The 17,480-nt window shown below is 30.6% G+C and overlaps 1 protein-coding gene across 1 annotated transcript in view; it reads left to right on the top strand.

Moving 5' to 3' along the window:
• LOC126736402 (uncharacterized) overlaps positions 1-17,480 on the top strand; it is a 70,310-nt gene that overhangs the window by 40,263 nt on the left and 12,567 nt on the right. Inside the window, exons 10-13 of the mRNA XM_050440731.1 lie at positions 311-611; positions 4,851-5,115; positions 5,171-5,441; positions 13,183-13,399. Of these exons, the coding sequence (XP_050296688.1) occupies positions 311-611; positions 4,851-5,115; positions 5,171-5,441; positions 13,183-13,399 (1,054 nt within the window). The remainder of the gene's footprint in view (positions 1-310; positions 612-4,850; positions 5,116-5,170; positions 5,442-13,182; positions 13,400-17,480) is intronic.

The raw sequence follows: 17,480 nt of genomic DNA, 5'->3' as shown, positions 1-17,480 counted from the left end.
TCAAGAAATTTATGTCAGGGTCTGTTCTCTTTTTGCTTCTCTTATTTACCATAGCGCTCTTTTCTTTACCTTTACTGTATTTACTGGCCTATGCATTTTTTTTAATTCAATTTTGGATCTAAATTCTATGTCTTTTATATAAGTATGTTAAGTTAATTATTTTTTTTTTGATATAATATTTTAATTTACAGGGATCTTTCCTAATAGGCCTGCTTTTAAGCAAGGGTCCTATTTCATCTTTTTTTAATACTTACATTATTCTATATCGTATTTTTTTAAAAATATATTTAAATTTGACATTAATTTTTAGTGGACATTGAAAACATCAACTCCCACTCCGACGTATTAACATCCCCGGTAGGTGACGAGGGTTTCGTATCCATAGACGGTAAACGAACGTACTTGAACCTATTCGGGGATAATCCGGATCCCACTTCGATTCCCTCGGGAATAATAAAACCGAGCGTACCATCCAAGAACCAAGTGGTGCAGGGAACCAGTTACGTGGAGCAAAACGATAAACCTGTTAAACCGAATTATGGATCGATTAAACCCGCTCAGAGACGTCCAGGGTTTGGAGGTAGACCCAGGCCAAGTCATCCTCCCGTTAGGTAAGCTGCTTACCTTTATGTTAGTCATGCTTTCAATATTATTCCAGGGTTTCAACGTGATTCAGGATTTAAGGTGCTTTGGTTGAGAGTGAAGTTTTAAGAATATTTGTATGAAATAATTGGAATATTCTTAAAACGGTTTTAGATAATGAAAGGATATTTATTGCCAAGTAATTTGATGTATGAAGGATTCTTGTAGCTCAAGAACTTTTTGAGTTAGAGGCAATTTAGTCGTTGAAGGTCTAAGAGGCTTAAAATTTTAACCTCATATTGCTCATAATATAGAGGAATTTGAGGATCAATTTGGTCGCTAGAAATTTCTGTAAAATTTCCATGGTCGATTTTTTAATTTTTAATTAAGGCGAAAAAAGAGAAATAGGTTTCTAGTGTTTTATTCGAAGAAGCTATGTTCCAAATTTCAAGTTTGTAACTTCATTAGTTTCAGAGATATGAGCATTTTGTTGCTAGAAATTTTGGTTTTTTGATAATTATTTTTTCCAACTTCCAAGGCGAATTTCTTCATTGCAAAAAATTTTCTAAAAAAACGCTAACATAGGTGTCGAATGAATTTTACAGAGGAAGTTATAGTTTAAATTTCAAGTTTCTAACATTATTAGTTTCAGAGATATGAGCATTTTGTTGCTAGAAATTTCGTTTTTTTTGATAAATATTTTTTCCAATTTCCAAGGCGAATTTCTTCATTGCAAAATTTTTTTAGGAAAAACCCTGATTAGGAAAAACCCCGAATTTGAAATGTAACTTCGTCTGTTAAATTCATTCGACACCTGTTTCAGCGTTTTTTTGAAAAAAAATTTACAATAAAGATATTCGCCTTGGAACTTGAAAAAAATATTTATCAAAAAAACCAAAATTTCTAGCAACAAAATGCTCATATCTCTAAAACTTATGATGTTAGAAACTTGAAACTTGGAATACAACTTCCTCTATTAAATTCATTCGACACTTATTTCAGCGTTTTTTCTTAAAAAATTTTGCAATGAAGAAATTCGCCTTGGAAATTAAAAAAAAAATTATCAAAAAACCGAAATTTCTAGCAACAAAATGCTCATATCTCTAAAACTAATGACGTTAGAAACCTGAAACTTGGAATGTAACTTCCTCTATAAAATTAAATTGACACCTAATTCAGCGTTTTTCCTAAAAAAATTTTACAATGAAGAAATTCGTCTTGGAAATTGGAAAAAATAATTCTCAAAAAACCGAAATTTCTAGCAACAAAATGCTTATATCTCTGAAACTGATGATGTTAGAAACTTGAAATTTGAAATGTAACTTCCACTGTTAAATTCATTCGACGCCTATTTCAGCGTTTTTTTGAAAAAAATTTTACAACAAAGATATTTGCCTTGGAAAAAATAATTAACAAAAAAACCGAAATTTCTAGCAACAAAATGCTCATATCTCTAAAACTAATGATGTTAGAAACTTGAAATTTGGAATGTAACTTCCTCTATTAAATTCAGTCGATTTCATGTCTTTCTTGCTGAAAATTCCATTTTTTTTTTAATTTTTTTCAACTTCCAATGCTAATATCTCCATTTTCTTATGATTTAGGGAAAAACGCTGAAACAAGCATCTAAAACTATTTAATTAGAAAAAAAATGTACTAATTTTCATGTCTCTAACTCATTTAGTTTTAGAGATATTGACATTTTCTTCTGAGAATTAAACATTTTTTATTTTGCATTTTTTTTAACTTCAAGGCTAATATTTTTATTTTTCAATCATTTTTAGAAAAAGGCTGAAATACATATCCAATAAATTTAATAGAGGAAACGTTATTTTAAAATTCAAATCTCTAACTTCATTAGTTTCAGAGATATGAGCATTTTGTTGTTGCTAAGAATTTGAGTTCAAACAAAAAAATATTTTTCAATTTTCAAGGCAAATTTCTCCACTTTTAAAACTTTTTGGGAAAAACCCTGAAATAGGTATTCAATGAATTTATTATAAAAAGCTGTGTTTCAATTTTCATATCTCTAATTCTCTTAGTTTCAGATATATGAGCACTTTGTTCCTTGGATTCCCAATTTAAAAAAGATCTCAACTTTCAAGGATAATATTCCAACTTGTTTTATAATATAATTTATTAGAAGAAACTATGTTTCAGTTTTCACATTTCTAACTCTCTTGGCTTCAGAGATATGAGCACTTACTTTGTCACTAGAAATCCCGATTTTTTTAGAAAAGCCTTTTTCAACTTCCAGGACTATTTTCTCTACTTTTAAAAAGTTTGGGCAAAAACCCTTGAATAGGTGTTTAAAGAATTTATCAGGAGAACCTATGTTCCAAATATCAAATCACTATTTTCCTTAGTTTTAGAGATATAAGCATTTTGTCTCTAGTAAATTGAGGTTTTTTCAAAAAATGCTGAAACATGTGTCCAATGATTTAATTGAAAGAACCTATGTATCTATTTTTAGTTTCAGAGAAATGAGCATTTTGTTGCTATGAATTTAAATAAAAAAATAATAATTTCTAAGGCGAATTTTTACATTTCTATATACTGCTAATTATATGAAGAAGATTAAGTTTCTGACCATTTACATTGCGAATATTCGGCTCCAAAAGTGGCATTATTTTTAGTATAAAAAGTTTTTTTTTGAGCAAATTGTTCCAACTTTTTCTGGATATTACTGTAATTTGATTATGAGTCTTGAGGTCAGTTTTTAGAAATTTCAGGCATATGGTGTTAGAAAACCCAAGTGGCTGAAAAACCTTAAACGCCAGGAAAGATTTAAACTAGACGTGAATTATACATTTTTGTGGTTTCTACCACATATACAGAGGTGATATCTGTATTATGCTTTAAATCGTAACGAAATTAAATTTTTACTATGTAATGTGACTTTTCCGTCCAATGTTTTTATTTAAAACAGTAAATTAACTTTTTTTTTAAAGAAAAAAACGATGAAATCAGTGTCGAATCTTTTTATTCTAATAAACTATGTTCCAGAATCTCAAGTCTCTAACTCACTTAGTTTAAAAGATATGGACATTTTCTGCTAAAAATTTCCATTTTTTTTGTAATTTTTTCAACTTCCAAGGCTAATTCCTTTTTAAAAAAAAAGCTAAATTCTTTTTAGCTAGAAGCTATTTAGATGTACTAAATTTCACATGTCTAACCATCTTAATTTTAGAGATATGAACTCTTTATTCGTTAAAATTTGAATTAAAAAAAATAACTTCCAAGAATAATTTCTTCACTTTTATAACTGTTTGGAAAAAATACTAAAATAGGTTCTCAATCAATTTATTAGTAGAACTTATCTATTTTAATTTTCTCATATCTGTGAATCCCTTAGTTTCAGAGATATGAGCACTTTGTCCCTTTGAATTCCAATTCTTCCAAGCCTAATTTCTCATATTTTAATAAATTAAAAAAAAATCCTGAAATAGGTATTTAATAGATTTATTTAAAAAAAGTCATTTTTCAACTTTAACATATCTAACTCTCTTGCTTTCAGAGATACACTTTGTCCCTAGAAAGTCTTAATAAAATAATTTTTTTTTTTTAAATCCAAAGCTAATTATTCAATTTTTAAAAGTTTTTAGGAAATACCGTGAAATATATATCCAATGAATTTATTAGAAGAAGCTTTTTTTCTAAGTTTCACGTGTCACGTGTCAAACGTTAAAATTCGAATTAAAAAAAACAGTCAACTTCCGAGGATAATTTTTCCACTTTTAAAAGTTTTTAGAAAAAACGGTGAAATAGGTGTCCAATCAATTTATTAGAAGAGACTATATTTCAAATTTTACATCTCAAACTCTCTTGCTTTTAGAGATATTGATACTTTGTCCCTCTTAAAAGAAGCTATGTTCTAATAACATTTTTCTTTTGCTAAAGGTCTCAACAATATTCATTATTCTTGGCAGTAGGTATTTTCCAAAATAATAAGAATATTCTTGTAGTATTTGGTATGGAACTTACTAAATACTAAAATAAATTACTACTGCTTGAATAGTAATTTATTTCTATTTCGTAACAACTATTTGGACACCAAAGAGAGAATGACCGACCATACATGTCAAAAATATGAACAATTATTTGCGCTTTATTGCCAAACCGATGATTTACAATAAATTATAATACCGTTTTAATACTACAACTTTTAATTGTAGTATTAAAACGGTAGTAATAACCCAATCTTATTCAATTAATTTATCCAATTTACCCGAGTTTCGGTAAATACATAAAACTCTTATCATTTCTAGGATCGATACGTGTATCGTGGGTGACGACTCTACATGTGACGCCTCCCAACACGAAATCTGTAGAACAGAATCGGGCGTGAGCGCGTGCCACTGTAGACCAGGAACAGCGAGAAGGAAACACCGAGATCCCTGCAGAAAAATCGTTTCTGTCCTTCTCTCGCTTAGGGTAGACCGGATCTACGAGAGGAGAGTGGTGTGGGCCAAGGAACTATTGGAGAAGAGCAGCGAGAGCTACGAGCAGTTAGCTTATGAAGCAGAAAGAGCTGTAAGACTGAATGAATTATAGAATTAATTTAATTTTTAATGTTTGACGTATGTAGATCGAGTCGGCCATGTCGATGACGCCGTTCAGTGACGAATATTTGGGATCCCAAGTGAATAACATCTATCAGGGGGACAGGTCTCAAGGGCAAGCGGGCGTTTTCGTCAATATCACCCTGCAACTGGAAGAGAACGCCGACACGGCCAGGCCGTCAGTCAAAGGGGACATCCAGAAACATCTTCTGGGGGTCATCCAGAGGCGCAGCAATAATGTGGGCAATAGCGCCCTATGGGTCGATAGTCCGCCCGGATCTGTATCGAGTTTGCAAGGTATGGACATTTGTTCCTTTTTTAGGGACCTCAAAAGCCTGGAAGAAATTGTTGATTTCTTACAGGCAGTTGAGTCGAAGGTTTTTTCTTGTTTTTTTCTTCTTCTTTATTATTTTCTTCTTTCTTTGTAAGGATCTCAAATGCATGGAAAAAATTGTTGATTTACAGACAGTTGAGTAAAAAGTTTTTTCTTATTCTTCTTCTTCATCATTTTCTTCTTCCTTTTTAAGGACCAGAAATTATTGATTTCTTATAGGCAATTGAGCCAAACGTTTTTTCTTGTTTTTCTTCATCTTCTTCTTTTTTGTTTTAAGGAACCTCAAATGCCTGGAAGAAATTATTGATTTTTTACAGGCAATTGAGTCAAATGTTTCTTCTTCGTTTTCTTCTTCTTCTTCTTCATCCTTTTCTTCTTTAATTTTAGGAACCTCAAATACCTGTAAGAAATTATTGATTTCTTACAGACAGTTAAGTCAAATCTTTCTTCTTTGTTTTCAGAAACCTCGAATGCTTGGAAGAAATTATTGATTTTTTATAGACAGTTGATTCAAATGTTTCTTTTTATTTTTCTTCGTCTTATTTATCATTTTTTCTCCCTCTTTAAGGACCTCAAATGCCTGGAAGAAATTATTGATTTCTTATAGGCAGTAGAGTCAAATATTTCTTCTTCGTTTTTTTCTTCTTCTTCTTTTTCATCCTTTTCTTCTTTAATTTTAGGAACCTCAAATACCTGTAAGAAAGTATTAATTTCTTACAGACAGTTGAGTCAAATCTTTCTTCTTGTTTTCCTTCTTCCTCTTCACCTTCTTCTTTGTTTTAAGAAGCCTCGAATGCCTGTAAGAAATTATTGATTTCTTACAGGCAGTAGAGTCAGATATTTCTTCTTCGTTTTCTTCTTTTTCCTTTTTAGGGAATTGAAATTCCTGGAAGAAATTATTAATTTCTCATAGATAGTTAAGTCAAACCTTTCTTCTTGTCTTTCTTCATCATTTTCTTCCTCTTTAAAAGTCTCAAATGCCTGGAAGAAGTTATTGAATTCTTACAGGCAATTAAGTCAAATGTTGTTTCTTGTTCTTCTTCTTTATTATTTTCTTTTTCCTTTTTAAGGACCTCAAATGCCTGGAAGACATTATCCATTTCTTACAGGCAGTTGAGTCAATAGTTTTTCTTGTTCTTTTTATTCCTCTTCTTTATCATTTTCTTCTTCCCTTTTATGTACCTCAAATGCTTGGAAGAAATTGAATCAAACATTTCTTTTTGTTCTTTTTCTTTTTCTTCATCATTTTCTTTTTCCTCCTTAAGGACCTCAAATGCCTGGAAGAAATTATTAATTTCTTACAAGCAGTTGAGTCAAACCTTTCTTCTTGTCTTTTTTCATCATTTTCTTCCTCTTTAAAAGTCTCAAATGCCTGGAAGTAGTTATTGAATTTTTACAGGCAATTAAGTCAAATGTTGTTTCTTGTTCTTCTTCTTTATCATTTTCTTTTTCCTTTTTAAGGACCTCAAATGCCTGGAAGAAATTATTGATTTGTTACAGGCAATTAAGTCAAACTTTTTTTCTTCTTTTTCTTCTTCTTCTTCATCTTTGTTTTAAAAAACCTCGAATGCTTGGACGAAATTATTGATTTCCTACAGACAGTTGATTCAAATATTTCTTTTTGTTTTTTTTCGTCTTCTTCATCATTTTTTCTCCCTCTTTAAGGACCTCAAATGCCTGGAAGAAATGATTGATTTCTTACAGACAGTTGAGTCAAATGTTTCTTCTTCTTCTTTATCCTTTTCTTTTTTCATTTTAGGAACCTCAAATGCCTGTAAGAAATCAATAATTTCTTACAGGCATTCTTTCTTTCTCTCTACAACAGGTAATTGAATCAAACGTTTCTTCTTGTTTTTCTTTTTCTTCTTCATCTTCTTCTTCTTCTTCTTTGTTTTAAGGAACCTCGAATGCCTAGACGAAATTATTGATTTCCTACAGTTTATTCAAATGTTTCTTTTTGTTTTTCTTCTTCTTCATCATTTTCTTCTCCCTCTTTTAGAACCCCAAGTTCCCGAGTTCTTGATTTCTTGCAGGCAGTTGAGTTAAACGTTTCTTCTTGTTCTTATTTTTCTTAATCATCTTTTTGCTTTATAAGGACCTTAAATGCTTGGAAGAAATTAGTGATTTTTTGACAGGCAATTGAGTCAAACTTTTCTTCCTCTTCTTCCTCTTTAAAGAGCTCAAATGCCTGGAAAAAAATATTGATTTCTTACAGACAGTTGAGTCAAACCTTTCTACATCTTCCTCTTTAAGCATCCAAATTTTTCCAGTTCTAAATTTTCATCCTTAAACATAAGCTGAAAGAAATGATTTTGTAGCCAAGAATTGAACGTATACCTTTACACCTTATTGTGGTTTTCTCTGGGTACCTACTTTGGTAATATTCTTGTTAATTTTTATTGAGTTAATACTACATTAATTAGCCTTTATTTTTTCTTTTGTGAATTGGCAATATTTGCCAGTTTTTATGACCTATTAACTTGTATTTATAACAATTGCTAATTTTTTGTTTGACGTGTATGCTATTCAGGAACAAAATCACTAATAACTAATAATTTATGTTTATTTTGTTTTATACATGTAGGTCAGTAATTATTTGTAAAGGGATTACTATATACTCGGTTAGGCCAACAACTATGCTGCCCTTCGTCGAGGTTAAAATAGAGACGTTTACTATTAATATTATTATTATTAAATGCCTGGAATAAAATATAAATTTTTTACAGTCGAGTCAAACCTTTCTTCTTGTTTTTCTTCTTCTTCTTCTTCTTTGTTTTAAGGAACCTCAAATGCCCAGAAAAAATTATTAATTTCTTACGGGCAGTTGAGTCAAACGTTTCTTCTTATTCTTTTTCTTCTTCTTTATTATTATTTTCTTCTTTGTTTGTCAGGACCTGAAATGCCTGGAAGCAAATTATTGATTTTGTACGGACAGTTCAACAGTACAGACGGAGTCAAAGATTCTTTTATGGTCTTCTTCCTTATCATTTTCTTCTTCCTGTTTAAGGACCTCAATTACCTGTAAGAAATTATGGATTTCTTACAGGCAGTTGAGTCAAACTTTTCTTCCTGTTCTTCTCCTTTTTTTATCATCTTCTTCTTTCTTTCTGAGGACCTCAAATGCCTGGAAGAAATTATTGATTTTTTACAGACAGTTGAGTGAAACGCTTCTTCTTCTTTTTCCTTTTTAAGGATCTGAAATGCCTGTAAGAAATTATTAATTTCTTACATGCAATTGAGTCAAACCTTTCTTCTTGTTTTTCTTATTCTTCTTCATCTTTTTCTTTGTTATCAGGAACCTCGAATCCCTGTAAGAAATTATTGATTTCTTACAGGCAATTGAGTCAAATCTTTCTTCTTGTTTTTCTTTTTCTTCTTCATCTTCTTCTTTGTTTTAAGGAATCTCGAATGCCTGGAAAAATTGTTGATTTCATACAGGCAATTGAGTGAAACATTTCTTCTTGTTTTTCTTCTTCTTCTTCTTCTTTGTTATCAAGCACCTCGAATCCCTGTAAGAAATTATTGATTTCTTACAGACAGTTGAGTCAAACCTTTCTACATCTTCCTCTTTAAGGACCTCTAAATGAGCATCCAAATGTTTCCAGTTCTAAATTTTCATCCTTAAACATAAGCTGAAAGAAATGATTTTGTAGTCAAGAGTTGTTATACCTTTACACCTTATCGCAGTTTTCTCTGGGTACCTACTTTGGTAATATTCTTGTTAATTTTTATTAAGTTAATACTACATTAATTAGCCTTTATTTTTTCTTTTGTAAATTGGCAATTTTTGCCAGTTTTTATGACCTATTAACTTGTTCATGCTATTCAGAAACAAAATCACTAATAACTAATAATTTATGTTTATTTTGTTTTATACATGTAGGTCAGTAATTATTTGTAAAGGGATTACTATATACTCGGTTAGGCCAACAACTATGCTGCCCTTCGTCGAGGTTAAAATAGAGACGTTTACTATTAATATTATTATTATTAAATGCCTGGAATAAAATATAAATTTTTTACAGTCGAGTCAAACCTTTCTTCTTGTTTTTCTTCTTCTTCTTCTTCTTCTTTTTTGTTTTAAGGAACCTCGAATGCCCAGAAAAAATTATTAATTTCTTACAGGCAGTTGAGTCAAACGTTTCTTCTTATTCTTTTTCTTCTTCTTTATTATTATTTTCTTCTTTGTTTGTCAGGACCTGAAATGTCTAGAAGCAAATTATTAATTTTGTACGGACAGTTGAGTCAAAGGTTCTTTTATGGTCTTCTTCCTTATCATTTTCTTCTTCCTGTTTAAGGACCTCAATTACCTGTAAGAAATTATTGATTTCTTACAGGCAGTTGAGTCAAACTTTTCTTCCTGTTCTTCTCCTTTTCTTTTTGTTCTTCTTCTTTTTTTATCATCTTGTTTTTTCTTTCTGAGGACCTCAAATGCCTGGAAGAAATTATTGATTTTTTATAGACAGTTGATTGAAACGTTTCTTCTTCTTCTTCTTTTTCTTTTTTAAGGATCTGACATGCCTGGAAGAAATTATTAATTTCTAATATGTAATTGAGTCAAACCTTTCTTCTTGTTTTTCTTCTTCTTCTTTATTTTCTTATTTGTTTTAAGGAACCTCGAATGTCTGGAAGAAATTATTGATTTTTTACAGGCAATTGAGTCAAACCTTTTTTTCTTGTTTTTCTTCTTCTTCTTCTTCATCTTTATCTTTGTTTTAAAGAACTTCGAATGCCTGGAAGAAATTGTTGATTTCTTACAGGCAATTAAATCAAACCTTTTTTCTTGTTTTTCTTCTTTTTCTTCTTTATCTTCTTCTTTGTTCTAAGGACCTTCGAATGCCTGGAAGAAATTATTAATTTTTAATAGGCAATTGACTCAAACCTTTCTTCTTGTTTTTCTTCTTCTTCTTCATCTTCTTCTTTGTTATCAGGAACCTCGAATCCCTGTAAAAAATTATTGATTTCTTACAGGCAATTGACTCAAACCTTTCTTCTTGTTTTTCTTTTTCTTCTTCATCTTCTTCTTTGTTTTAAGGAATCTCGAATGCCTGGAAAAATTGTTGATTTCATACAGGCACTTGAGTGAAACCTTTCTTCTTGTTTTTCTTCTTCTTCTTCTTCTTCTTTGTTTTAAGGAACCTCGAATGCCTGGAAGAAATTATTAATTTTTAATAGGCAATTGACTTAAACCTTTCTTCTTGTTTTTCTTCTTCTTCTTCATCTTCTTCTTTGTTATCAAGCACCTCGAATCCCTGTAAGAAATTATTGATTTCTTACAGGCAATTGCCTCAAACCTTTCTTCTTGTTTTTCTTCTTCTTCTTCTTCATCTTTTTCTTTGTTTTAAGGAAAATCGAATGCCTGGAAAAATTGATGATTTCTTAAAGGGCAATTAAGTCAAACCTTTCTTCTTGCTTTTCTTCTTCTTCTTCTTCATGTTCTTTATCTTTGTTTTAAAGAACCTCGAATGCCTGGAAGAAATTATTGATTTCATATAGGCAATTGAGTGAAACCTTTCTTCCTGTTTTTCTTCTTCTTCTTCTTCTTCTTCTTCTTCTTTGTTTTAAGGAACCTCGAATGCCTGGAAGAAATTATTGATTTTTTACAGACAGTTGAGTTAAACGTTTCTTCTTCTTCTTCTTCTTTTAATTAGAAACGTATCATCCATTTTTCTCTAAGAGACCAAACGAAAACAAAAACAAAGGTAAGGACACAAAGTCACGGTCTCATCAAATCTATATAATTTCTTAAAAAAGGCTTAAAAGCTACACGTGTTTCGCTCCTGTCGGAGCATCATCAGGCCTAGACCTACACAGATCACATTACAACTCTGTAATGTAACTGAGTTGTAATGTGATCTGTGTAGGTCTAGGCCTGATGATGCTCCGACAGGAGCGAAACACGTGTAGCTTTTAAGCCTTTTTTAAGAAATTATATAGATTGGATGAGACCGTGACTTTGTGTCCTTACCTTTGTTTTTGTTCTTCTTCTTTTTCATTTTTAAGGATCTGACATGCCTGGAAGAAATTATTAATTTCTAATAGGCAATTGAGTCAAACCTTTCTTCTTGTTTTTCTTTTTCTTCTTTATCTTCTTCTTTGTTTTAAGGAACCTCGAATGTCTCTCGAAGAAATTATTGATTTCTTACAGGCAATTGAGTCAAACGTTTCTTTTTGTTCCTCTTCCTCTTTTAGGACCTCAAATGCCTGGAAGAAGTTATTGATTTCTTACAGGCAGTCGAGTCAAACTTTTCTTCTTGTTTTCCTTCTTCTTTTAGCTCTTTAAGGACTTCGAATGCCTGAAAAAATTTATAGATTTCTTTAAGGCAGTTGAGCCAACCTTTTCCTTATTCTTCTTTATCATTTTCTTCTTCCTCTCTAAAGACCTCAAATGCCTGGAAGAAATTATTGATTTCTTACAGGCAGTCGAGTCAAACTTTTCTTTTTATTCTTCTTCTTCCCCTTTAAGGACCTCTAAATCGGCATCTACATTTTGCCGGTTGTATATTTTCATCCTTTAAACATAAGCTGAAAGAAATGATTTTGTAGCCGAGAGTCGAACATATATCTGTGCACCTTATTGTAAATATTTTTTTTTTAAATTTTGTTGCCTAGTTTTTTTTCTCTGGGTACCTATTTTCTTATTATTTTTGTTAATTTTTATTTAGTTTATACTAATTTTCTTCTTTTGTAAATTGGGTCATTTTTGCCAGTTTTTATGAGCTATTAATTTGTATTCATATCAATTGTTAATCATTTGTTTCACTTGTATGCTATTCAGTAACAAAATTACTAATAATTAAAATTGTTGTTTTATTTTGTTCTATACATGTTGTTCAGTTTCCTTAAATTTTACAACAGTTCAATCAAGTAGTTCGTTCTTTATTCTATTTCAAATTTTCATTAAACTTTAAACTTTAACTCAATTTCGCTTGGCTCACTGTGTAGAAGTATTTCTATTCAAATGCATCCAAAAGAATATTTTGAGGCCTTATAAAAAGGTGCGCGTCCAACATACTGGGCCAGTTCGTTGAAACCCATTATCAGAAGAAGTAAATTCGCTAAACCGCATCGCTTACGCATCTAGTACCACTCGATACCTACAATCCCGTGTTTATGGGATAAACCGCATTTCGTACTGAGAAAAAGCTGCCCAGCTAACGCTAGTGAAAAACTGTAATCGAGAGAAAACCAGGTAAGGTCTCACAACCATTAATAAAATTGTCAAAAAACAATAAATACAGTCCACTTTTCTCAACAGTGAGCTTTCGATACAGTACTTTCCTAACAAAAATAAAAATCAAATAGACACATGTAGATTAGTAATGTGATTACTATATACTCGGTTAATTCAACGGATATGCGGCCCTTTGTCGAGGTTAAAATAAAGACGTTTATTATTATTATTATTACTACTACTAATATTATTAAATGCCTGGAATAAAATATTAATTTTTTACAGTTGAGTCAAACCTTTCTTCTTTCATTTTAAAGACCTCAAATGCCTGGAAAAAATTATTGATTTCTTATAGGCAATTGAATCAATCTATTCTTCTCCTTCTCCTTTAAGGGCCTCAAATGCTTGGAAGAAATTGTTGATTTCTCACAGTCAATTGAATCAAACGTTTCTTCTTCTATCTTTACTCCTCCTTCTTTCATTTCTTCTTCTTCTTAGTTTTCTCTAGTACTAAATTCATCTCGTTCCAGATTTGGATGAATGTTCGTCTCCGGAACTGCACGATTGCCACTCGGAAGCGGACTGCATTAACGTTTTCGGTAGTTTTAAGTGCGAATGTAAATCGGGACTGCGAGATCCCTGGTCGGATAATAAACATCGAGCGGGAAGGTTTTGCGAGAGATGTCCGGCTGCCCATTGCAGTAACCGGGGGGAGTGTAAATATATGAACGGGCAGGAGAGCTGCACGTAAGTATTAAGTTATTATGTGCTTTATTAGTACTGGAAAAGTGTATAGAATATACTATAATATATTATATAAACTTTGGTACTGGTGTGTTCTATGGAAGTTGACTAGGTGTTCTATAGTCTATTTTAAAAAGGTGGAGAGTAATGAAATCTTATTAAGTTTGCATTGCGAAATTAGTTTGTTTGGCCAGTTTTGGGCTGATTTAGGAGGTTTTTCAATTGTTCCATCTCAATTGAAAATCCACCATTTCAATCCATCAGATAACACTGAAAATGGTACGACAAATTTAATGCGTGCTTCCAAGGTACCTTAATACAGGGATCCTAGAACATTGAAAGGTCTTTCAATGTTCTAAGACAGGGATGTTCTATGAACGTTTTATAAATGTTTAGTGAAAATATTTTCTAAAAAATACTTTTTTTATCAAAATAAATTATATTTTAAAGTATTTTAAAAGAGGAGAACGAAATTTTTATGTTTTATCAAGAGCAAGAGAACCAACTTTTGGAAAATTGTCACTAATAAGTCAATTTTTTTAAACCAAGATATCTTTTGGTCAAATTATTAATTAATTAAAAAAATTATTTTCAAACATAATATTTTCTTAGTAAAAGTTCATTATTTCGTGTTTTAAAAAAAGTCAAAAAATTTCTAATTTTTTTTTCCTATCCCAAATATCATTTTTTAAACATTTTACCAAGCAACTTTTTTAATAGTATTTTTTAACAATCGAGGGTTAACTTATTTTTTTTTTGGTAATTTTACAATGAAAGAAGGGTCTTTTTTAACAATTTCATGATAAAAAAACATATTTCGAGTTAAATTTTTTTTGACCATTTTTTTTGTCAGTTTCAGACAAAAAACTCAAATTCCTAGCAACAAAATGCTGATATTTCTGAAATTAACGATGTTAAAGATTTGAAATTTAGAATATAGCTGCCTCTGTTTAGTTGATAAACTATAATATATAACTTATATAACTATCTCAGTATTTTTTTTTTAATTTTTTGCAATAAAGAAATTAGCCTTGGAAGTTGGAAAAAAATCAAAATAATAAAATACCTAGCAATAAAATGCTTATATCTTTTCCATACTTCTTTTTTTCAAAATTTTATTAAGAAATTTTTTTTTATTACTATTTTTTTTAAGAAAATCGATTTTTTTTCAGAACTTATTATTTATCAAATTTGGCAAAAAAGTTATGGTCAACATTTTAATAATAATAATAATAATAATAATAAGCTTTATTTAGCATAAAAAAAAGCTACATATAAAATACAATACATTTTTACAAAGTTCAATGAAATTATAATATTTTTGTAAACCCAGTACATTATAACCTACTTTCGTAAGCAGGAATAACAAATATCGAATTAATACATACGTGGGTCACTGCAAACCGATGATTTGACAAAACAAGTTATTGTAAACTATAGAAATATAAAATCGCATAGCGGCAATGACGACACCTGTATCTGGGTCAAGTTGTGGCCTAGTTGAATTGGGTTCAATGGGGGTCAACCCGGCGAAAACCCGCGGTGCCCCGGTTTTTCCAGGAACCACAGCATCCCGGTAATCCATGGATGCCGCTTTATTCCGGTCCGCAAACACCGTCTCGGCCCCGATCTAGGTCTTTCCCCACAGTGGCCCATCCAAAAGTTGGTAAAAGCCACATACAAGACCACAAATGCACACCTACTAACGTATTGTTTAAACAGATAAAATAAAAAAAAAAATGGAGTAAGAAAAAATTATACATAATAAATAAAATACACAAATAATGATTTAAACTTAAACATGCTCTTTCAGAAGTTTTTTAAATGCAGTTAAACCATCACAATTTTTTATAGTAATTGGCAACATATTATATTCATACAAGCCCTTATATAAAACAGAATTCAACATTTGACTAGATGCACATCTATCGGTTAAAATAAAATTATTACAATTTCTTGTGTTATAGCTATGTACATCACTGAAAAATTTAATCTTGTAACAAATATACTGTGGTAACAAGTTATTTTTAATTTTAAATAATAAAACATATAATTGAACATAATTTTTTGTTTTACAGAAACATATTGCATACGTTAAGCATTGTTGAGATAGGTGTGTATCTATTACAGTTTAAAATGGTTCTCATAGCTCTATTTTGTACAAGTTGCAGTTTTTCTATTTTAAAATTTGGTAGATTATACAAAAGTGTTGCGCAAAATTCGAGATGTGGGGCTGCAATGCTATTATACAATAACAACTTTGTACCCAGTGACAATTTAGATCCTACTCCGGCAATAAAACCAACTTTTTTTGCAAATTTTCTTGTGATATAGTCAGCATGTGCGTAAAAACTTAGATTTGAATCAAATATAACTCCTAAATATTTAATTTGGTTTTCGTGACTTATTCTTGTGTCATTGATCCTAATATTCAAGTTTTCCAAATCAATATTCGACAACTTATTTTTTTTTTCCAAACAAACAAAATTTTGATTTCAATGTATTAATACTAAGATTATTATTACAAAGCCACTCAAACAAGCCTTTTAGATTATTATTCACACTCTCTTGCATATGATTTATATCATTCCCTACCAAATAAATCATTGTATCATCAGCAAATAATTCGATTTTGCAACGATTAACAGATTTGACTATATCATTTATGTAAAGTAGAAATAATAGAGGACCCAAAACAGTACCCTGCGGAACTCCAAACTCAACATTTAATGACTCTGAAACACAGTTTTTAAATTTAACTTTTTGTCGCCTACTGGATAAATATGATTCAAACCAATTTAATACGGTCTGCCCAATATCAAGAAATTGAAGTTTTTTCAATAAGATCTTTCTATCAACTGTTTCAAATGCCCTTCGGAAATCTAAAAATACTGCCAATACGTAATTACCCTTGTCAATTTCCTTTAAAAAACTATGACATATATTATTAATTACAGATGCACAAGAGTGACTTTCACGGAAACCAGACTGATTTATAACCATAATATTGTTATTATTGCAGTAATTCAGTAATTGTTCTTTTACAACAAGTTCCAACACCTTTTCATATATTTCTACTGTATTTATGGGTCTAAATTCACTATGATAAAAAGTATTTTGAACCTTTGGCACAGGAATCACAATCGACTCCTTCCAGGCCTCAGGAAAAATCCCACTTGAAAGTGATGCATTTACAATATTCAACAAACGATTTCCAACAACATCACAAACATTGCACAACAACCGGTTTGAGATCCCATTCTCACCACCCCCCACATTTTTTAAATTCTTTAAAATTTTCTTTAAATCAATTAAAGATATTTCTTTGAAAAATGAAAACTTACTATACTGGTCAACAGTGGCATCCATCTCATTTGCAAAAAATGAATTCTCTGGAATGGTATTTACAATTTCCTCAATACTATTTATGAAACATTTGTTAAATTCTGTAGCTATTATTAATTCCTTAGATATTAATTGATTGTCGAATTTAATCTCTAAAGGCAATGAAGAGTTTTTTTCTGGAAGTAATTTTTTTAGGTTTTTCCACATTTCGCGGGGATTGTTTTTGTTCCCATCAATAATTTCTCTATAAAACTTATTCTTTTCTCCCTTAATTAGACCAACCACAGAGTTTCGTAGTTTCTTGTATTCCCTCCAGATGACATCATTATTCTTCCTGACGGCTCTAACATATAGCTTGTCCCTTTGATACATTTTTTTCCTAATATTTTCAGTTATTCACCCCTTATGCAAATATTTCTGTTTTATAACGGACTTTCGTTTAGGACACATTTGATTTAAAATATTAGTAATGTCGTTTACAAAAATATTTGCTAACACATTTACACATCCGCACTGTCATTCGTCCATTCAGTCCCAAAAACATAATTTTGTAACCTATCTGTACTATATTCTTTCATAGATCTATGGTAAATGATTATATCACAATTTTCATTAAATTTTTGTTTGGGATAAATAGACAATATACAGTGGTTACTAATTTTAGGCGTTAAGTGTACCTTATAAGATATATGTTTATCATTCGTGACAATATAATCAATTAGGGTTCTGCTACTATCAG

The sequence above is a fragment of the Anthonomus grandis genome, chromosome 5 (assembly GCF_022605725.1).
Source record: "Anthonomus grandis grandis chromosome 5, icAntGran1.3, whole genome shotgun sequence".
In the NCBI taxonomy this organism is placed as follows: domain Eukaryota; kingdom Metazoa; phylum Arthropoda; class Insecta; order Coleoptera; family Curculionidae; genus Anthonomus; species Anthonomus grandis.
Note: the sequence above shows the minus strand (reverse complement) of the source record. Positions and strands in the feature narration are given on the sequence as shown.